The sequence below is a fragment of the Mandrillus leucophaeus genome, unplaced genomic scaffold, assembly GCF_000951045.1.
Source record: "Mandrillus leucophaeus isolate KB7577 unplaced genomic scaffold, Mleu.le_1.0 Scaffold113, whole genome shotgun sequence".
Lineage (NCBI taxonomy): Eukaryota > Metazoa > Chordata > Mammalia > Primates > Cercopithecidae > Mandrillus > Mandrillus leucophaeus.
In genome coordinates this window covers 2,159,484-2,182,998 of record NW_012099543.1, presented here as the reverse complement: position 1 = coordinate 2,182,998, position 23,515 = coordinate 2,159,484, and the positions used below count along the sequence as shown (strand labels likewise).

At 34.8% G+C, this 23,515-nt stretch overlaps 1 protein-coding gene across 2 annotated transcripts in view; it reads left to right on the top strand.

Annotated features, from left to right (window-relative positions):
- CBLB (Cbl proto-oncogene B, E3 ubiquitin protein ligase) overlaps positions 1–23,515 on the top strand; it is a 213,040-nt gene that overhangs the window by 118,442 nt on the left and 71,083 nt on the right. For both annotated transcript variants that reach the window (XM_011995286.1, XM_011995280.1), the window contains exons 6-9: positions 3,593–3,714; positions 8,913–9,050; positions 12,808–12,895; positions 16,229–16,360. In XM_011995286.1, the coding sequence (XP_011850676.1) occupies positions 3,593–3,714; positions 8,913–9,050; positions 12,808–12,895; positions 16,229–16,360 (480 nt within the window). The remainder of the gene's footprint in view (positions 1–3,592; positions 3,715–8,912; positions 9,051–12,807; positions 12,896–16,228; positions 16,361–23,515) is intronic.

The following is a 23,515-nucleotide window of genomic DNA, read 5'->3' as shown; positions in this document are numbered from 1 at the left end:
CTAACTGCTCATTCTAGGAAGTGAGTATATTTTTGTGGTGAGCCTGGATGACTTTTTACTGTGGGTATTAAATGCTAGAATTCCCTGGCGTTATATATTAAAAGTATGAGGGCAACTTAATGTTGGTTAAACACTTACCTAAACTGCTATTTAATATGTGGACATATTTTCTTATAAGCTGTTTTACTTTAAAATAGCACAAGTCAGCCTTGATACTCTAAGGAATATATATCTTATTTACTTTCACTGGGATGGGAAAAGAAAGGGCTATTTTTAAGTCAAGCTACTGTGAAAAGTTTTAGATCGTAAAATGAAAATCTTACCTGGGCCAGGGAATTCCTAATCATTTTAAAAATGTGATTACAGAAGGAGCTGAAGAACTCTTGTTTAGCCCCTGTGTATTTCTGAGATTCATCATTTGTTTATTTCTATACTCCAATCAAATGCTTTGAATATAATCGTATGTGTGCCTTAAAATATGATAAAATTGGTTCTGTGTATAGAGAAGTAGATGGTTTAACTTTTGCTGATCTTTTTATACAACTTTAAAAATTAAGTGATTTTCTTAAATGTATTCATTAAATCCTTACATTTATATATTATGTATGAACATATGTTTTGCTAATACTGTGTGACTGCAGGAACATACATTCAGTTACAGCCATGATATCAGTAGTTAATTGGCAGTGACTTCTTCTGACTGCAAATTATTGGGAGTGGGATATTTAGCAGAATGGGAACTGAAAGTGAGCAAGGTACACTTTTAGAATATGGGGTCTGAAGTAGAGAAACTAGCAGAAGGTTTTGAAGAAGGAGCCAGCGGGGGGCAGGAGATGAAGTTGAGAATTACAGAGGGAATGAAAGAAGTAAAAAGGTTTGCTTCCTCTTGGCTTTCATTCTTATATGCAGGCAGAACCTGAACAAATACTTGGGAGTCACTGGAGGAATCTTATTGTGGTCACCTTCCTCATTTCCTCTTCTTCCTTCTTCCCTTTTCTTTATCCTTCTCTTTTCTCTCAAAGTCACTTAGAGATGCTGGAATCGGCACATGCTACTGTCCTGGAAAGGAATTATAGGGATTTTGCTTCTCTCTTCCTTCTCCCTGGGGCTGTTGTTCTCCTTTTCCTCTGTATCTCCACTATTAGAAAAAATGGGGTCACTGAGAAATGGGGCACTAAATTTGGGGGTAGCAGGATAAGGATGGAGTATTTTAGTAGAATATCCTAGTGACCGTGGAATATGTAGCATCAATGGAATAGTGAGGAAAATCAAAGAAGAGGAAAGTCCTCAGTTGTAGCAAAGAATTAAAGAGAGTATCTAGGCAGACCAGCCGAGGACCCTCTTCCAACTTAAGCTGTAAGTCAGTAACTGGCTCTTCTTGAAAATAGTAGCATTTGAGAGAATGGAGGGACTTGTCTCCTTTATTCACTTCATTAATTTCTATAGTCATTTAAAATATCTAGATAATTTTATGTTCTTATATATGAAAAAATTTCTTTAATCTGAAAAGCAAAATAAAAAAAATATATTCTCCAAAACACTTTGTTTTGCCTTTTTTAAGCCAGTAGTCATCGAAATACTTTAAAAATAAAAAGCACATAAGTACTGCATGTTTCTGTTTTGAGTGGGCTGCATACAAGAAAAACAATACACAGACTCATTCTATTACATAAATATTTTTGCAATTAGAAGCTGGCCCTCTGGATTATGTACTAAGAAATGGTTGCTAAATACTGTAGCAGTTGGCTCAAAACACCAATTTAATTTTTTTACTTATATTTTGATCTGTGCACTGGTGCTCTATAAAGTTCAGCATTTTTTTTCAACCACTCTTCCACTAATTTGCGTGGACTTTAATGGAAGTGACCCAAATATTTGTTTGATATTTCTTTCATCCTTGTCCTTTATAGATGGGTAGAACAAAACAAAACAAAAACTAGGGTCTAGAATAACAGTTATTGCTCAGTTTTTAAAAATACATACTGACATTTTCTAAGTAATGTTTAATGCAATTTTTTAGTCATGCATTAGGGAGAAAATTAAAAACATGCATTTTTTTCAGCCTCTCATATTATTATTCTCTAGAGCGCCTTTCTTGCCCAATTTGGTATTTTAGTGTGATGGGGAAATACCCCGAAGATTTTTCTTGTTATGTTGAAAAAGGCTAAAATCTTTATTATTACTAAATCATTCTTTGTTATCCTCATCTCAAGGGTTATACTCCTTGAAGAATTCTGACTTATAAATTTGTAACTTGCTTAACAATAATGAGGAACAAGTCTCAAAACAAACAAAAGCAGGAACTTTTACCAGTAATCATGTCTAGAATAACTGTTTTAACAGCTTTAACATGGCAACGTAAAAATACTTTGTTTTTTTTTTTTTCTTTTATGTAGAAGATTTAATAATCTGGCACATCAGATAGAGTATGCTGCCAGTTCCTTGGAATAAATGTAGCTTCAGCCTTAAAAAAATTACAGAGATGATTCATCCACACCCTTGAGTAAAGTTGTCTATCACTGCCTGCCTTTTTTCTCTTGCCCTGGTAGCTGGACAGACAACCAATCAGATTAAAGAGAGAATGATGCAATGGTATAAACCAAATACTTATGCGAAAGGTTTTGTTTTTATGTAACTCACTTTTAAACCCTAAACCTTTCCTAAGTTTATAGTTATGTAAAGTTAAGCCAGATGTGACTACAGTAGTGTTAACACTAGCCTTTTACACAAGTCACTAGAGGATCTGTTCAGTGACATTGATCCTTGGCTGTTTACTGTTACCTGATGCTGCAGTGGTCCTGGCATCCCATGGGCAAGCAAGACAGGCATGTTCCTTGTCCTTATGTAGCTTATGGTTAATGTGTAACCTTTGCCAAGTCATGTAAGTTCTATGATATGGTTTCTTACTCTGTAAAATGAAGCAGTTGTTAACGAAACACACATACACGGAGGTGAGGAATATGGCAAGAGGTAACAGTTTTAAATATGCTGGTCAGAGAAGGCTTCATTGAGGAAGTGACATTTGGAGACAGGAATGAGATGGATATTTGGGGGAAGAAAATTCAAGTAAAGGCATCGGCGAATACAAAGACTGTAAGAGGAAAGAGGGCATTTGTGTTCAAGACAATAGCAGGCTGGAGAAGATGGAGAAAGTGGGAGAGTTATAGCAGATGGAGACAAAAAGGGAAACTGCTGGGGAGCAAACCCTGTAAAGTCCTTCTAAGCAATATATGAGGACTTTGGCTTTTATTCAAGGTAGAAGGCTTTGAACAGAAGAATTATTTCATTTATGTTTTAAAATGGTCACAAGTGCTGTAGTGAGAATAGACTGTGTAGAGAAGAGATTTTGTGGTTTTCTTTTTTCTTCTCCGTATCCTCTTCCTGAAAAATCTGTTTTCTACCTAATCATATTTCTCTAAAGAACAATAGACTTGAATGTCTGCTGATAGGTAACAAAAGTTGACCTAAACCACATAAGGTCAGATTAACTTAAAATATCCAAGATAATGTTAAATGTATTAAATGATGGTTCAGTATGTAATCAATATTTGATATTCTCTAGATAATCTCTTTTAATTTATTTATTTTTTAGCCTTGGGGCTCTATTTTGCGGAATTGGAATTTCTTAGCTGTGACACATCCAGGTTACATGGCATTTCTCACGTATGATGAAGTTAAAGCACGACTACAGAAATACAGCACCAAACCCGGAAGGTAAGACTTTTTAGCAGTAATATTATGTGATATATCCAAAGATGAAAATTCTCCATGGTTTGTTCCTAAGTTAGTCAGCAACACCTACTGATGGCATGCTTGGGAGGGGGCTAGAAAAGCTAAAAGACCAAAATGGTGCTTCTTAATCTAATCCTTTAAATTGATACATTGTGCTTACTCTGAAACTTAGTATTCATAAAGTGAAAGGGGATGTGGTCTCCTTTCTGTTTTCATGATATCTGTGTTTATGTGCAAAATTGTATGTATATATTTGAATACTTGAATACTGTGCTAAAGAACAAATAAATGGAACAGTCTTATGTTCGTTACTTTGGGGTATTTTAAAGACATTCATTTAAGTTCTCTGATAAATACAAGTACATATACATGCACCTGAACACAGAAATATAAATGTAAGTTTATGAACAAATAAATGTATGTACATAGCATATATAGACCTATTGTTATAATCAAAACCAATTTCGTGTCCTTGAAAACTTTTTTCATAATGCCTTATGTTTTATTGTAGCCTCAGAATTTATATTTTATTTTCCAAATGATGAAGCTAAATGAACCTTGGAGAGGTCGGTCAGCCCCTGTGGCTTTGGCCAAGAAATTACACCTTATTAATGGCAAATCGGGGTCCAGAAAATCTCTCTCTTCCATGGTTCAGTGCATTTTCCCATGTATTTCATCTAAAAATTCATTAGGCACATAGTAGGCATTTGTGCTATGGCAGGCAGTATGCTGAGTACAGCAATAGGGATATTAGAGACGTGCTTGTCAGAATTCTCACATTTCAGATGCTATTCCAGTATTCATTAGTGCACTGATTTTCATATAGAGAACATTTCATTTTAGGGATGAATTTGGTGGTAGTTTTTAAGTGTACCTTTTTTTTTCTAGTATCATTTTTATTTGATTTGTGCTGTATATAATGTTTGTACTTTAAAACATTTTTGTTTTGTTTTGTTTTGCTTTGTTTTTGAGATGGAATCTTGCTCTGTCGCCAGGCTGGAGTGCAATAGCGCGATCTCCGTTCACTGCAACCTTCCACTCCCTGGTTCGAGCGATTCTTCTGCCTCAGCCTCCCAAGTAGCTGGGATTACAGACACGCACCACCATGCCCAGCTAATTCTCGTATTTTTAGTAGAGACGGGATTTCACCATGTTGTCCAGGATGGTCTTGATTTCCTGACCTCGTGATCTGCCCGCCTTAGTTTCCCGAAGTGCTGGGATTACAGGTGTGAGCCACCACGCCCGGCCAAAACATTTTTTTTTTAGTACAAGCCAATAGTGCTGATTTTTTGTTCTCTGTCATAATGAAACTTTCCATGTTTTTGTCTTTTTAAGAATTTATATAGTATATTTGAAAAAGAAGCTAGTGAGTACAAAAACAGTTTGGCTTCCACTGAAATCTTCCATTTAGACTAAGGAGAGTTAGTTCTCATTGTGACCATGAGAGCAGATCAGTTATTTTGCATGTTGACAATGTTTTAGATGAATGATTTTGTTTCATTCAACAATCTCTTATGACCAGATTTTTCCATAATTTTTACTCTCTTGAATGACGTCATATGAAGTATCTTTCTTGCGCTTGGAGTATAATTTGAAAAATGTGTGGTGGTTGGAATTATGCAATCATAGAAACTTAACATGTGAGTTATTTGATAAATTATCTTGTCCAATTATAGAAATAATGAGGAAACTGAGGCCTTTATTTTTGGTTTTGTTTACTTGTTCAATATCATGGAGAACATGAATTACAATGTTGAGAAAAACAGCCAGATCTCATTACTATTTGGAAAAGTTCTCTTAATAAAAAACTACTGCCCTCTGCTAAGAATATTTGTCATAAGACCCACCAGTAAACTTATCTTCAAATGTGTACAGTATATACCTTTTATACAGCTTTTTTGTGTATCAATCATACATTAAAAAACTAGAATAGTGTCCTCTGAAAAAAAAAATCTTTGTTTCCTTCCTAACTTGCCATGTAATGATTTTTTCTATTAAATTTTAGGTAGCTAATGATGAAATAAATAATATATAACAAATTATAATATGTAAAGTATGATGTGGGTACTAAAGATGTGTTTAGGAAAACACCCTTAATGAATAAAAAAAAATTGTAACAAATATTTGCTTTGGAGAATATCTGCGTTTAACTTTTTTTTTTTTTTTTTAATCTTGGAAAGTAATTCGTGTCTTTGACTTCATAGTATAGAAAACAATTGGATTTACTTCAGGGACATTTTGGCTCCTTAGGTTGTGCTTTATTATTAGGGATCCATCTGACAAAATATGAATTACGGGGTGAAGGTAGTAACATTTGGGAATCTAAGTGAAATATTCATTAAGTGGCTTTTTAGGTGATAAGAGTGGCATTGAACCCTAAACCACCTTGTCAACATGAAAGATACCTCAGTTATGTGTGTGTGTGTGTGTGTGTGTGTGTGTATTTTTTTTTTTTTTTGAAACAGTCTCACTGTGTTCACCCCAGGCAGGAGTGCAGTGGTACCATCTTGGCTCACTGTAAGCTCCACCTCCTGGGTTCAAATGATTCTCATGCCTCAGCCTCCTGAGTAGCTGGGACTACAGGCATGTACCATCATGTCTTGCCAATTTTTTTTTTTTTTTTTGTATTTTTAGTGGAGATGGGGTTTTGCCATGTTGGCCACGCTGGTCTCGAACTCTTGGTGTCAAATAATCCACCTGGCTCAGCCTCCCAACGTGCTGGGGTTACAGATGTGAGCCACCACACCTACCCCTAATTTGATTAAATTAAGCATGCTGTTTAAGAGAGCAGGGTGCTAAAAATAAGCCAATAATTCACTTGAGGTTGGGAAGGGGTAGCCACAAGCCAAAGGGTCAGCAGCAAATTAAATGGGATAGGAAAAAGGTGCATGAGAGGAAGAAATTGTTCTAAAATGCCCTTGGCTCTTACCAGATTGCTGGTATTACTATCTCTTATATACATGAATTGCTTGAACCTTCTGTGTAGTAATGAGTTTTAGAAACACCATCCCAAAACAATGTTTAGAGCAATAGAAAAGGACATGAATTAAAAATCTGAGCAATTTCACAAGTATGTATTTCAGTATCTACTAGATTCTTAGTAGACGAATAAATTTGGAATTACATTTAAAATTACTAGCAATGCAGATTTGTAATTATTTTCTTCATGTTAATATACTCTATAAATTTTGCTGAGATTCATAGTACACAGATTTTTAAGATTCTAACTTTTGATTTAATTTGAAGGAATTTTATATTAATTTTTTGTGTAACAGTTTAATAATGTCCTTCTGAATTATAATTTATAGTGACTTTCTATTATTTTTGGCACTTCTCATAATATCATAGCCGTAAGTCTCAGTGGCATTATTTTATCTGATTTTGATTAAGAATGCCAATAATCGACAGATTGATATCCTATTTTCAGTTTGTCTAGGGATATATGTTTTTAGACTTTTTTGAAAAGTTCTTTCCAAAGATTCTATCACCAATATAATTTTTTTAATATTTAAAAATCACTTCTTTTTTAAAAATTCTAGTTTGTCAAAAGATGAAATTACACTCTACTACTAAATATACAAGTTAATTAAATCCAGTGACTACAGCCATTATGTATATCTTTAAAGTTACATTTGTAGTACTTGGTCTATCAATAACTAAAGTATATTTTGAGGTACTTGTGTCTGCCACATACATACAGCAGCTAGAGTATTAAAATACAGACAACAGATTTAAATTGGCTTGTTTTTGATCTGCTTAATGGGGTAATAAAATCCAGAAGGGTATCCTGATAGAAAGATTAAATGCAGTACACTCAAATAAAGAGAAATGATCTAAAATGAAATAAGTATATAGACAGCTAGATTGATACATAAATGATAATGATGGATTTAAAGCCAAGTTGCTGTCTCCTTTTGTTGGATATTAGTTTTAAGGGATTTGATTTGATTTATCTTTTTGAACTATCTTAACTTCCCATTGTAAGATACTGAATTTGATATGGTTAGATGGCAGTCATGAAATTACCTAGTTTGCACTTTTGAACCTTAGGGATGAATGGCTGGAATACCTGAAAGAAATGTTACTATTTTTTAAAAAGCGGGCCGGGCGCGGTGGCTGACGCCTGTAATGCCAACACTTTGAGATGCTGAGGCGGGTGGGTCACTAGGTCAGGAGATCGAGGCCATCCTAACAGGTGAAACCCTGTCTGTATTAAAAATACAAAAAATTGGCCGGTTGTGGTGGCTCACGCCTGTAATCCCAGCACTTTGGGAGGCCGAGGCGGGCGGATCACGAGGTCAGGAGATCGAGACCATCCTAGCTAACACGGTAAAACCCCGTCTCTACTAAAACTACAAAAAAAATAGCAGGGCGTGGTGGCGGGCACCTGTAGTCCCAGCTTTTTGGGAGGCTGAGGCAGGAGAATGGCGTGAACCCAGGAGGCGGAGCTTGCAGTGAGCCGAGATCGCGCCACTGCACTCCAGCCTGGGCGACAGAGCAAGACTCTGTCTGAAAAACTAAAAAACAACAACAACAAAAATACAAAAAATTAGCTGGGCATCATAGCACGCGCCTGTAGTCCCAGCTACTCGGGAGGCTAAGGCAGGATAATCGCTTGAACCTGGGAGGCGGAGGTTGCAGTGAGCCGAGATCGCGCCATGGCACTCCAGCCTGGGCGACAGAGACACCGTCTCAAAAAACAAACAAACAAAACTAATTTTAATGTCTAAATTACAAAGGAATATATCGAGTTCTACAGTAGAAACTGGCTCAGTTTTTTTCTGAGGTAAGCAAATTGAATTTAAATTTTCACTTATTTTGTTTTTACATTCCAAGAGTGATTTATTTTGTAACTATTCCATGCCATCAACACTTCCATACACAGCACCCTGATGATGGTAAAAAAAAAAAAATCCCTGGATAGTTTACAATCTTGTTTATTTTCTTATATATGTATCTGGAAGTATTTAAATAAAAAGTAATGATCAGTGTTTCTCTTCTAAATTGATAAATGGAAAAGTACAATGTTGTTAAAAATAAATTAGAAGTTAGAATATGAGGAGTATTCAGGAATTCTAAATGATTCTGTTTATTGTTTTGCTTGAAGGAACCCTAACAAATTGTTTAGTATTGATTTACATTCTGAATTAAATTAAACATAATTTTCTTATGTTTTGCAGCTATATTTTCCGGTTAAGTTGCACTCGTTTGGGACAGTGGGCCATTGGCTATGTGACTGGGGATGGGAATATCTTACAGACCATACCTCATAACAAGCCCTTATTTCAAGCCCTGATCGATGGCAGCAGGGAAGGATTGTAAGTATGAGAAATGGGAGTTGGAGTGCTTATGATTCATGAATTTGAAGAATAAAGATTGCTTTGTGATGGAGAAAATGGATAGCGAGGCTGCTTTTTAATCTTAAGACTGAGAAATAATGGATGTTCCTTAGTTTGTTGTTCATCTCTTTATATAGTCATTTTAAGGTAACCTAATTATTTGAAACTATGTTACAGCAAATACATTTCAACTTCAAATTACATGAATTTTTATCTTTCGTATGATAAAAAGTTGGGACTTAAAGGTAGTTTTAAAATGGATGTAAAACTGTTTATATTTTAAATTATTTAGAATAATTGACTTCTTTTTCCTCATATAACCCTTAGATTACTAGTTTCACTTTTTTTTTCTTTTTTTGAAATGGAGTCTCACTCTGTTGCCAGGCTGGAGTGCAGTGGTACAATCTTGGCACTGCAACCTCGGCCTCCTGGGTTCAAGGGATTCCCCTACCTCAGCCTCCCAAGTAGCTGGGACTACAGGCATGAGCCACCATGCCTGGCTAGTTTTTTTGTATTTTAGTAGAGACAGGGTTTCACCATGTTGGCCGGGATGGTCTTGATCTCCTGACCTCATGATCCGCCCGCCTCAGCCTCCCAAAGTGCTGGAATTATAGGCATGAGCCACCGCACCCGGCCAGTTTCACTTTTTAAAGTTTGATTGTTAGTGCCAGACTTTCTTTTCTCTTTCTTATCTGTTTCTCCCTCCACCCCTTCCTTTTCTTTTCTCTCGTAGATCTTTCCTTCATTCACACTGATAATAACTCCATATTCTAGGACTATGTGTTAATAGCTAAGTTTAGTTTATCTCAGGCTATATTCCTTTTTAAAATTTAAAAATAAATAAGTTCCCCTTTGTTTTTTAAATTAATGAATTCTCCCCACTCCCTCGACACACAAAGTATGGACAATCTATTGGGTCCCTTAATAGTAAATATGTCTGGTTCTTCTTTGCTTTATTCACATGTCACTCCCTTTGTCCTCTCCTTGTATTCTCAGTGCACTTGATCATGCTGCTTTTTCTTCCCCTCTGCCTTGCTGGGTAACTCAGAGATGCTCATGATCAAACTCACTGCAGTATGAATTCTGAAACCTAGCAGAAGAAAGTCCACCAGAGTTAACAAAGAGCAAATGATTTGAGTTTTACCTTTCTCAAAGTAATTGCAAAACAGAAAGAAAGAAAAGAAAAAAAGTGATGAGATTTATGCAAAGAAAAAGTAGGAATTTTTAAAAACCTGTGAGCTTTTGGGTGGGACTGGTAGCTTACTCCTGTAATCCCAGCATTTTGGGAGGCTAAGGCAGGAGGATCACTTGAGCTCAGGAGTTCGAGATCAGGCTGGGCAACATGGCAAAACCCTATCTCTACAAAAAATGCAAAAAAAACTAGTTGGGCATGGTGGCGCGTGACTAGTCCCTGCTACTCTGGAGGCTAAGATAGGATAATCACCTGAGCCTGGGAAGTTGAGGCTACAGTGACGACATCGTGTCACTGCACTCCAGCCTGGGCATCAGAGTGAGACCCTATCTGGAAAGAAAAAAAAAAAAAAACCCACACACACGAAACCTTTCAATAAATTAGTTATGTAGTAATTGTATGGCAAGTTATGGTACCAAATGTGTATTTCTCTTTCCTTTTCCTTCTGATTTTCATAAATGTGCTAGTCTTGGTTATTTATACCTTTCTTCTAATGCTTCAAAGATTTGTGTGTAGATTTTGATTTACAATGATTACAGAGTTTTTTTTTTAAGAAAATATAATTCAAAGTTTGAATTTATAAGTAGATGGTAAATGGACAAATCTGTAGAGGGAAAAATTTTGATATAGCTTGTTTGAGTTATTCCTTCTGTTTTTCAAATGTCATTCAAAGAGTCACAAATTTTAGTATTATAATCAGCGGAGCAAAGCCTTTAAACTCCTGGGCACAGTAACTCTTGAGAGTTACACACACACACACACACACACACGCATCTCCAGAGGGATTTAGCTAGTTGATTTTGAACTTTAATAATATATTAGGATAAAATAGGATTTATAAATTAATTAGATAAGGTTTCTCGTAAGATCAGAATAGGATATTATTGCATCCAGCTACCATCCGGGTCCACTGTATTTCCTTATATTAATAGTTAATCCAGTATTGTATGACATAGTTGAAAGAGATGTTTATTTTGATAACCACCCAACATTCTTTACTCCTTCAATGCCATTGAAAAGCGCTCATCTGCAGTATATCCTGGGTGTAATAAGGACAGAAATAATCAAAAATGATGATTAGCATACCATAGGAAAGGTTAAAGGTCCTTTTTGTACCTTTTTAACCTATCAACAACCTCCTGATAGGTTAAAAAGAACTTTTAACCTTTCCTATGGTACCTTAATCCTCATTTTTGTAACTTTAATTTCTGAATTCTTGCTAGAATTTCTTCATATTATTGAAATGTGATACCTAAAATTTTATATAATATTTTTTTAAATGGCCAATTTTTAGAGTATATTAAAAAGTTGCTTATCTTCTTTGGATTATCATTCCTCATTTAATATTTGTCAAATTTTGTAACACACCCATAAGGACATTCTAAATTTGTATCATACTCAGATGTAGTAAATTCCTTTTGCTAAATCATAAAAAAATCATCTCACTGATTTGTCCCTTACTATGTCAGAATTATCTGTCCTTTAAGTTCATTTTTCTGGTTTTCCTGGGTAAATTCTAACACTTAACGTGTTTGTAGACACCTCATTCGAGGATAAATATTGTTTATTACTTTAAAGAATAGATTTGTTATAGTTTTACCCTTTTAAATATACATACTATAGTACTATATTCTTACTATTTTATTTAAGAAATTTAGTATAGAAAGATGTTAAACAGAATTAACCATAATTTAATAAACTGATGAAACACAGCAGTGACATTACCACTTTTTAAAATTAAAAATAAGTGTTTACCAACACAGTAAATTTTATTTTTTGATGAATTTTTGAATAACAAGCACAACTTCTGATTTAACACAGCAAGAATGCATTATTACTACAACTTTTAGTTCAGATTTCAGTTTTTCCTGATAATAGAACCTTGTTTCTATCTATAGACCATTTTGTGTTTGTAGTGTTAAGTCAATGAAACATGGAAATGTGGCATTTTCTAATTTTTTAAAATGTGTATGTGCATGTGTATGTGTATTTGCATTTGTGCATATGTGTTTGTGTTAGGGTGAGGGGAAGATGAGAGAAGAGATATGGAAACTGTAGAAACAGGAACACCACAGAAGCGTTTGAATAACTTACAAGGGAACTGTGGCCTTTAATTATATTTTCTTTCCACGTGGTATTAGGCATGGTGTAAAATGATGTGATTAACATTACCTGTGCCTCAGATGAAAGATGTAACAGTTGCAAATAGGTATATCCTCAAAGTGTTTTGGAATAGAACATGATTGATCAGTGAAATATTCTTAGCTTATATAAGAGACATATATTAAAGGTATTTCATTGAAAATGGTTGCTTAGTGGGTTGGGCTATATTCATTATGTATTTCTTATATGAAAATAATTTCTACATTCTAAGTGTCCTAAAAACAACATAATATTTTGGAAATAATGAAGTAATATGTTATCGATATGTTACATAAAAAGGAAACATCCAAATGTATGTTTGAATATAGAAAAAGATTAAATATCCTTAAATGCAATTAAAACTTGTATATTTAAGATAATAAAGTTTCTGTTTAAATTCAGTTATCTTTATCCTGACGGGAGGAGTTACAATCCTGATTTAACTGGATTATGTGAACCTACACCTCATGACCATATAAAAGTTACACAGGTAAGGATAATTTCTAGAAAAGTATAATTAAATAAGTATCCATAATGCCTTCTAAATAAATAAGACTCTCATACAGTAGTTAAAATCATGCACAAGTATTTAATACAAAATATACTTAAGGAATTATAAGAGTGTTTAAAGAGAAATTATATTACTTTCTTAGATGTTTTGATACAAATTTATGCTGTTAGAATTCTTGCTTTCCATATAGTATTGGCATTTATATGGGGGAAATAAATAAATCCATGAGCAGGTAGGTGGATGTAAGGAGAGAGCCATAGTTTAGAAAGCTCCCAAAAAAAGATTAGAATAATCATATGCCTTAGATTTTAGAGTCAAATAGATAATTGAAGCCTGTTAAAGATAACAGTTATGTTTTTCTAAATCCATTGCTAGCAACCTCATAGATTTTGAATGGGAATGTAAGTTGGTAAAACCTTTCTTGAGAGTGATATTCGGTAATTATAAAAATCTAAGTGAAAATATCTTTTCACTTTAGCATCTATATATGTAATAGATCCCATATATATCACTTACACACACACAAAAAAAACCTGTACAACAGATATTTACTGTAATTTTTTTTCTAAAAGTAAAAAGTTACAAAATACTAAGAAGTTTAGTAATAGATTAAATAGGCTAGTATTCTCATACTGTATTGTGTGAAGTCATCAACAGGAGGGAGGTAGCTCTACATACTCACATGGGAACTTCTGCATCTTGTACTATAAAATAATTCCATTTATGTAAAGTACAAGTAGGTAACATTTCATTTGGTAAAGTTACATTATGTATGTTCAACTTCTGTAAGGAAATACATAATTAATTGCTGTATGTGAACATGTGAGTATACTTTTTAAAAGATCAAAAAAACCCACCAAACTGGTAAAAGGATTTAACTGAGGAGGTAACAGGGATTGAGCAATCAGGGAGGGGATGAAGGGAGAATTTGAGTATTTTTTTATTTTACATTCAGTCTGGTTTTAAAATATTTTATATTTGAGACATGTTCACGCCTTGTGTAATAAATAATAAAAATCTGAGGGAAAAAAACAAGAGAATTACAGCTTTTTTAAAGATAGTAGATAATGATTTACCTTATAATTATCCAAGTTTCAGTTCCTGTGGTCTTTACATTATTATGTGAGACATACACGTTGCCATTTATATGTACATATTGTACATGTACATTTAATAAGCGATTGCCTTTTCTTTTCTTTTTTTGAGATGGAGTCTTGCTCCGTCGCCCAAGCTGGAGTGCAGTGGCGCCATCTCGCCTCACTGAAAGCTCTGCCTCCTGGGTTTGCACCGTTCTCCTGACTCAGCCTGAGTAGCTGGGACTACAGGCGCCCACCACCATGCCCGGCTAATTTTCTGTATTTTTTAGTAGAGGCGGAGTTTTACCATGTTTTCCAGGATGGCCTCGATCTCCCAACCTCGTGATCCTCCTGCCTCAGCCTCCCAAAGTGCTGGGATTACAGGCGTGAGCCATTTTCTTTCATTTTTTTTTCTGAGACAGAGTTTTGCTTTTGCTGCCCAGGCTGGAGTGCAGTGGCGCAATCTCGGCTCACCACAACCTCTGCCCTCTGGGTTCAAGCAGTTCTCTTGCCTCAGCCTCCCAAGTAGCTGGCATTACAGGCACCCGCCACCACATCGGCTAATTTTTGAATTTTTAGTAGAGACGGGGTTTCTCCATGTTGGTCAGGCTGGTCTCGAACCCCTGACCTCAGGTGATCCACCTGCCTCGCTCTCCCAAAGTGCTGGGGTTACAGGCGTGAGCCACCGTGCCCGGTTATGATTGCCATTTTAAATTTAATATGTGATTGCCGTTTTAAAAGTTATGTAGTGATCCCATATTTTCAAATATGTGTGAAAGGATACGTAGGAAAGACAGTTCCTCTTTATAAAGCCATTAAAAAAAATAAACCTTTGGAAGTAATAACATTCCCTGAAATTACTCATACATATTCTTATTGTTTAGGTTGCACTGAGGTCTGTATCTGTGATTTTAGCCTAATGTAATTTTTTTTATAATTGCGTATTTGTCCTTTAGACAGTCATAACCAGCATGAATACTTACCTGTTATTTCAGGGACATCAGCAATTTATAACTTACTTTGAATTACTTTAGTTTTATTTCTTTTCCATTTTTATGCATTCTCTCTTGTCTCTTTCCTTAAGTTCCCCATAAAATTTTTGTATATTCATGCATCATAGTAGACACAGTTTATATGTGTGTACCTGCATGTACATGCATATGTATCCACGTGTGTTTATGTGTATATATATATTTTTTCTCACCAGGATTATAGTATATTTTAGTAGGCTGTGGACTAAATATTGTTATTTATTTATCCTACTCAGTGCCAGGCACATTGTAGTCACTTACCGAACTAAAAGTTGCTTTATTTACCCAAATATTGGTTTCATAATTCCTTTTCTTTGTATTCCTAACATTTTTTTAATATTTTTTTCGAATTTACCAATTTATTTGTATCTTTGTCACAAAGATCTTTTCAGTATTTGAATTTTGAAAATTTTACTGTGTCAAATGTTTTGAATTTTGAAAATTTTACTGTGTCAAATGTTTTAAGCTAAAAGCCTAATCAAGCAAGAATATGGCAGTTTTAATAAAATGGTTTTTGGTTACTGATGTGATTTGTTTTCTTGACAGTGTTAGGGAAAGAGTATGCACTTTTTAGTCAGAGACTTCATTTAGAGTTTGAAGCAAACAATTTGAATTTATTAAGCCCCAGGCCTAACTTTTGTTAAGTTCAATATATCTTCTTATGCTTTGGCGATTAAGTGAAATAGTAAGTGTGGACCACAGTGCCTGGCATACAGGAAATGCTTGGTAAATATTTGTCACTTTTCTCTTCCCTTCTGGGATTTCTAAAGATATTGAAACAAAAAATAATGTTTAGCCAAGTATCCTTTTTTTTTTTTGTTTCAATTTGACAGTTAAATTATATGAGCATGTGGCATTTATAAAAAAGATAAAATCATTTTATATTCCTATTTTAAAACCATAGATTTTGTCTTTTGAGTCACCAGGACTATTGAAGCAAGTCCTTTCCTAAAGGAACCTTAAATAATATGAATAATTAAGAAGCATATAAGATAGATGATAAAAGTTCAAACCTTTTTAGAATGGATTTTGTAGACCAAATTGTGATTATCAATTCAAAACATGTCTCAGATGGTAACAAAATTCTGACAAGATCAATTGTGAGATATTTACTGTGTGTCATTTTATTTGGGAAAATTTGATACTAACAATTCATGCTGGAAATACATTAATGCTACTTTCCTTCCCCCTCCCCCAAATTCCAGGAACAATATGAATTATATTGTGAAATGGGCTCCACTTTTCAGCTCTGTAAGATTTGTGCAGAGAATGACAAAGATGTCAAGATTGAGCCTTGTGGGCATTTGATGTGCACCTCTTGCCTTACGGCATGGCAGGTATAATCATTAACAACCTGGATGTCTGTCTTATGTGTCCTACTAGTATTTTTCTTTTCAGTTTTCTTCTTAATGGCTTAGGAAGTAATGCTGATAAGTGCTTTATTTTAAATGATTGGGTAGACATTTTGTATGTTTGAGTTGCTTTATATAATTTGATTTTAACTATCTTATATTTTGTTTCTTTTAAATGTGTAACTTAATTTTATTAGTCATCAGTAGTTGTACTTCTATAGTACCGCGGATTTCAGGATGTTCACTTGTAGATATTACCAACTAAATATATTTATGCCATTTATTCATAGATTCTGTTTGTAGTAGGTCAGTTTCCAAAGGCAAGTAAATCTTAGTAGATAAATCTTATTTTGATATTTTCAAGCAAACTTCCTTTTCTCCTGAGGAGTCATGGTTCCTGTCTCACATATGCTCCGTAGTGCTGAAATTGGAGAATCAAGACAGGAAGTATCTCCAAATACTTACAGTTCCCACAGAAACAGGCATTAAAGTTTCCTATTTACTGAAGCATAATCTCAGGAAAATTGCCTTCCCATTTGTAGCAGGCATTCAATAAATATAAATTGATTTGATGTTTTATAAGAAGGTCTGGAGAATAACTGGTTTTCCCAAGGACATTCTTTTATTTCTTCATCTGTAACGAAGATTGGGGATTTTAAAAATGGATCTTTGGACAGATTTCCAGTTTTGAGTATTTGGAGAAGTCATGGAATATTTTGATCAAGCCATTTTGAAACTGCTGTTTGACATAATTACGTTGAAGCTAGAAGCATATTTATAGGGTTTAGAAAGCAAATAATTAAATTTTCTAGCCTTTAAAAAATTTTTCAGTGAAGCATGTAGTTGACATTCCTACCCTATTTCTGAGCCCTTTCAGTCCTTGATTTTCTTTGTCCAACCCTGTAACTCTGCATGACTTGAGGAAGGATGGACATTGAGGTTCATGGAAGGGGGCTGACAAGACTCGCCTGCCAAGCTCCTTAGTAATAAAATATAATGATTTTCCCATTTTTATAGTCATAAAAGGGCCTGCTGCTTCTTTTGTGAAAAACTTTTTTTAATGGATGAAGAAAAGAGGAAGAATTAGGAAATGAATTACAGTTGATTTATATTTTCGAAGTCCTTTCTGAATGCCCAGAGATCTTTGCTACCTCAGGAACATTGTTCAAAATCCCTATACTTCTCTCCTTCGATATGAATTTGGCTTCTGTTTTGTTTTAGGTTTTTCTTTATTTCCTCTCCCTTATTTCCTTTTATCCCTTCATGATGTTGATGAATTTTGCATATTACAGGGAGATGTTGGAGGAGATCATTCTCAACATAGATACTTGATTTCTATTTAAATTTTGTTAACAGTAATAGTTCTGCAAACTTAGCAGTGCCTTTTAAAAACTACATTCAATAAATTTAGATATGTTGGTAGAAGACAAAATTGCAAGTTTATTTCAAATGTGTCAGTAGGCGGTATTATAGAGATAGTGACTTAGTGATAGATTGTCTGTAATTGGACTACTTAGGACTAGTGTACCTGATAATGATTCAGTGTTTCAGGATACATATTAAACTAACAAAGAAAACAAATGGTATTTGTCACCGTTCTTTGCCTTCAGTATGGTAGTGTGGTTTTTACAGGTACATAGAAACTAAAAGCCTTGCATTTCTCCCTGAAGAAAATCAGAATAATAGCCTGATACAAATTCCTAACACTGCCTCCGTGCAAGGCTTCTGTATTTCACCCATTTTTCTCCAGGCTCCAGTCTTAGAACATACACATGCATACATGTTGCAAGACTTCCCATCTGTAACTCAATACTGTGCTTAGTATTTGGGGGTTAAGTTGGTTAAAAGTCAGAAGCTAGGACTGGCACGGTGGCTCGCGCCTGTAATCCCAGCACTTTGGGAGGCCGAGGCGGGCGGATCACAAGGTCAGGGGATCGAGACCATCCTGGCTAACATGGTGAAACCCCGTCTCTACTAAAAATACAAAAAAATTAGTCGGGCGCGGTGGCGGGCGCCTGTAGTCACAGCTACTTGGGAGGCGGAGGCAGGAGAATGGCGTGAACCTGGGAGGCGGAGCTTGCAGTGAGCAGAGATCGCGCCACTGCACTCCAGCCTGGGCGACAGAGTGAGACTCCGTCTCAAAAAAAAAGTCAGAAGCTGCTATTAGTTTGACAGAAACATTTGTTTAGTAAAATGTTTTGTTTAAAGCATCATACAAAATAGTTGTTTACTGGCGGGGCATGGCATGGCAGCTCACACCTTTAAATCCCAGTACTTTGGGAGGCAGAGGCAGGAAGATCCCTTGAGCCCAGGAGTTCAAGAACAGCCTGGACAACATAGGGAGACCCCATTTCTATAAAAAAATAAAAATAAAAATAAAAAAACAACAAACAGTTGTTTATCTTGCAGCCCAGGGTGAGTAGAAAAGTATGGCTGAATATAAAGCAACAAATATTTTATTTATTTTACTTTATACTTCTTAAAAGAAAGTTTATTTATTCTTAGTAAATAAATACTGCCTTCAGTAAGTCCTATCTTAACATTGTCAGTAGATTCTTGAAAACTGCAACTTTGAGCAAAGTGACATACTGTAAGCTGTAGGAACCTTAACTCGTGTTTCTATCAATTAGCCTATGGTAAAATGGATTTCATCATACAATAAGTTGTTTCACTTAAAGTCTCAATTTCCAGTAACTGATTAACAATATTAATTGAGGACTTAACTGTATTTATTTGTTAGGTTTGTGAACTATTTGCAATAGGTCCATTATGTGCAAAAGGGATAGGAATATTTCCCGGTTATCATTCTGTATTATTAATGCTGTGTCCTTTACATCGCCACAACATTTCTGTGTGTTACTGTGCATTCTCCAGGTTGGTGTAGTTCCTCTTGCTTGTTGCTTATCAATTCCTTGAATTATTTCATGACTTTTTATATTGACCTAATGACCTTATATGAAGATATATTCAGTAATGTTGGTAAGTTGTTAACATTTACTATTTCTCTTTTTCACTCTGAGCTGCTTCTCAGCTTTGCTTTAGAAATTGAGGAAGTACATAAATGTCAAGCTCTGAAAATTGTGTTTAGCTAAAATGTTTAAAGTTATGTGAGACAGTAATAATAAAGTAGTTTACTAAGTAAAGTAGTAACAAAAATGACAAATTCAAAACTATTCAGAAGGCTGAAATAATAACATTTATGTTACTAGACACTAATATTATTATCTTAATCTGATCATTGAATTTTGCACCTAAATTAATGAAAAATATGCAAACGTTTATTTTCAGTACTGTTTTTGAATTCTCCTCACACAAAGCAGCTCATCATTAATAAGCATCCTCCTGATACATTTTGTATATGTCTCTGTAAGCTCTTACCTCATTATGTTCATGTTGTAAATATTTCCATATTTATGTATTTCCTTTCTAGAATGTAGATTACTTTACCTACTTTAGAATCTCTCTCTGCTAGCATGTTGTCTGCACATTGGTCATTACTCAGTAAATACTTACAGATTGCATGCTAGGTAATGTAAAAGAAAAGGAAATCTAAAAGTACATTAAATAAAAAGACAGTATTGTAGATTGATTGTGACAAGCTCTTACAATACTTTCCTGAGAAGTATTTATGATCTTTTCAAAGACCTTTTATCATGTTCAGTATCTGAGAGCGAATCCTAGAAATTCTAAGGCTTAGTTCCCTTTGTTCCATTCACTAGCTATTGTGTGATTTCCTTAACTTTTTACCTTGTGATTTTTTCCAACCATTTTTGAACCATGTTATTTTACTTTTATTGTTTGCAGTACTACCAGCACTAACACAGTAGCAATAAGACTGCATTTTTATTGCTTTTTTGCACCAAAAAAATATATATATGCACAGTAATCCCCGGTTCATGTTTTCTCTACCCCTAAAGAAAATTGTTCTTAGGTCAATAATTCTAAGTTGATATTTCACAGTCTCTGTATCTCAGTGGGATCTTACTGGTCAAAGGAAGTTTCAACTTTTGAACATTTCTACTTTTGGATAATCTAAATATTTTTACATTTAGATATAGGCTTCACATAGTAGTGCTTCCTGCCAACTGGCATATCTGTTTTGGCAGCTTTTGTATTATTGCATGAACAGCAACGTTTGTTGATCATTTAAACGTGTTATTGCAAAATGCCTCTGGTATTTAATAAAAATAAAAGTCTTATAAAGTTAATCTAGTGAAAGCACAGTTGTAAAACATATATGCTGAAGGTCTCGTATCTGTAATCTCACCTAGCTGCTCGCTTGACTTAACCTAATTGATAGTAAATGTATCAGTAAGAAGAACAAAATTATAGCACACTTCATAGTTGTGCAAAATATTACCAAAAGTGGTATCTAAGCTTGTAGATACATAGAGAAATGTTCTCAAGGTATGAGGTCTCTGGACTTAAGAGTAAAATAACTTATGTTTCTCTTTTTCTATTTTTTCCTCATTCAAAAATGGTACTTAAAGACACTGTTTTTGTTTTATATGATTAAATTTCCAAGCTTAACTGTGCGCAGGAAGAATTTGTTATTTTGCTTCTTCCTCTTACTGGTTTGGTAGAAGCAAACCAAGATTGTTTCAACTATCATTTTCCATTTATTTATTTATTTAGGAAACATTCCTTGAGCAGCTGCAACATCCCATGTTCTGTCCTATGCCCTGAACTAAGAAGAACTCTGAGACACAATCCTTAGCCTCAAGAAGTTAAAGTTAAAATTAAACCTGGAATTTCTGTTGAGGGGCATGATATTAATAATTACTTGAAATGAGTATCCTGTTGTCGTTCAAATTTAATTATGGCTCCTAGACGTTTTTTGTTACGTTCTACTACGTTGGTTGGGCATGCTGATATGAAAATGATTTTAAAGGCTGCATGTCTGCCAGGAAGCTATGATAAATCAGTTAGAATCCAATAGGAAATATTAAACCCTGACCATTAATCATACTATGCTCAGCAGTGCGCATTTTTAGCAAGTCATTCTTCACCAACTTTCCCTTCCATCTGAGGCCCTACTTTGGTTTAATTGAAATTCGTTAGAGACTTAAATTTTATGTAATTAACAGAAAACTTAAGAAATGCACAGTAGCTGTGTCAGTTGTTACAGGCTGCAAGTGGTTACTCTTTAATTGCTGTCATAATGGCCCATTAGTCATGCCTCTGAAGAGGTGTCAGATGCTTTTTTCTCTTTCTGAAACATCTGTGTTATTTAATAAATTGAATAAGCGAACAGAGTTTGCACAGAATACTAAATAAGTTGAATAATCACCTTTCTAGAGACATTCTTTGAAGTAATGTTACTCTGTGTGCAACACTTCCATGCTACCCTTGGTAATAAAACTTGGAGAGTTGTCCTTCGTGTCCACGTGCTAGTGGGATATTAACAAAACGTTAATCTTCTCAACCTTGACCATCTTCCTTTGTGAGACAGCATATTATGCAGCAGGGATTCTGCAGCATTACCATGTAAGGTTAAAAGTTAAGGAATTGTTTTCATTCTGTGCTTATTTCAGGAATCTAGAAAATGGCTTTTGATTTGTAGTTCTTGAAGAGGTCCTTCACATCCCTTGTAAGTTGTATTCCTAGGTATTTTATTCTCTTTGTAGCAGTTGTGAATGGGAGTTCACTCGTGATTTGGCTCTCTGTTTGTCTATTATTGGTACATAGGAATGCTTGTTATTTTTGCACATAGATTTTATATCCTGAGACTTTGCTGAAGCTGCTTATCAGCTTAAAGAGATTTTGGGCTGAGACGATGGGGTTTTCTAAATATACAGAGAGGACATAAAGAAATGGACAAACATTACATGCTTATGGATAGGAAGAATCAGTATCATGAAAATGGCCATAATGCCCAAAGTAATTTATAGATTCAATGCTATCCTCATCAAACTACCATTGACTCTTCACACACTTAGAAAAACTACTTTAAATTGCATATGGAACCAAAAAAAAAAAAAACTCATATAGCCAAGACAATCCTAAGAAAAAAGAAAAAAGCTGGAGGCATCATGCTACGTGACTTCAAACTATACTACAAGGCTACAGTAATCAAAATAGCATGGTACTGGTACAAGAACAGATATATAGACCAATGGAGCAGAACAGATGCCTCAGAAATAACACCACACATCTACAACCATCTGATCTTTGATAAACCTGACAACAACAAGCAATGTGGAAAGGATTCCCTATTTAATAAATGGTGTTGGAAATACTGGCTAGCCATATGCAGAAAACTGAAACTGGACCTCTTCCTTACACCTTATACAAAAATTAACTCAAGATGGATTAAAGACTTGAATGTAAGACCTAAAACCATAAAAACCCTAGAAGAAAACGTAGGCAATACCATTCAGGACATAGGCATGGGCAAAGACTTCATGACTAAAACACCAAAAGCAATGGCAACAAAAGCCAAAATAGACAAATGGGATCTAATTAAACTAAAGAGCTTCTGTGCAGCAAAAGAAACTATCATCAGAGTGAACAGACAACCTACAGAATGGGAGAAAATTTTTGCAATCTATCCACCTGACAAAGGGCTAATATCCAGAATCTACAAGGAACTTAAACACATTTATAAGAGAAAAAAAAAAAAATCAAAAAATGGGCAAAGGATGTGAACAGACACTTCTCAAAAGAAGACATAAAATTTATGCAGCCAACAAACATATGAAAAAAAAAAGCTCATCATCACTTGTCATTAGAGAAATGCAAATCAAAACCACAATGAGATACCATCTCACACCAGTTAGAATGGCGATCATTAAAAAGTCAGGAAACGGCAGATGCTGGAGAGCATGTGGAGAAATAGGAATGCTTTTACACTGTTGGTGGGAGTGTAAATTAGTTCAACCATTGTGGAAGATGGTATGGCGATTCCTCAAGGATCTAGGAAATACCATTTGATTCAGCACTCCCATTACTGGGTATGTACTCAAAGGATTATAAATCATTGTACTATAAAGACACATGCACATGTGTGTTTATTGCAGCACTGTTCACAATATCAAAGACTTCGAACCAACCCAAATGTCCATCAGTGATAGACTGGATAAAGAAAATGTGGCACATATACACCATGGAATACTATGCAGCCATAAAAAAGGATGAGTT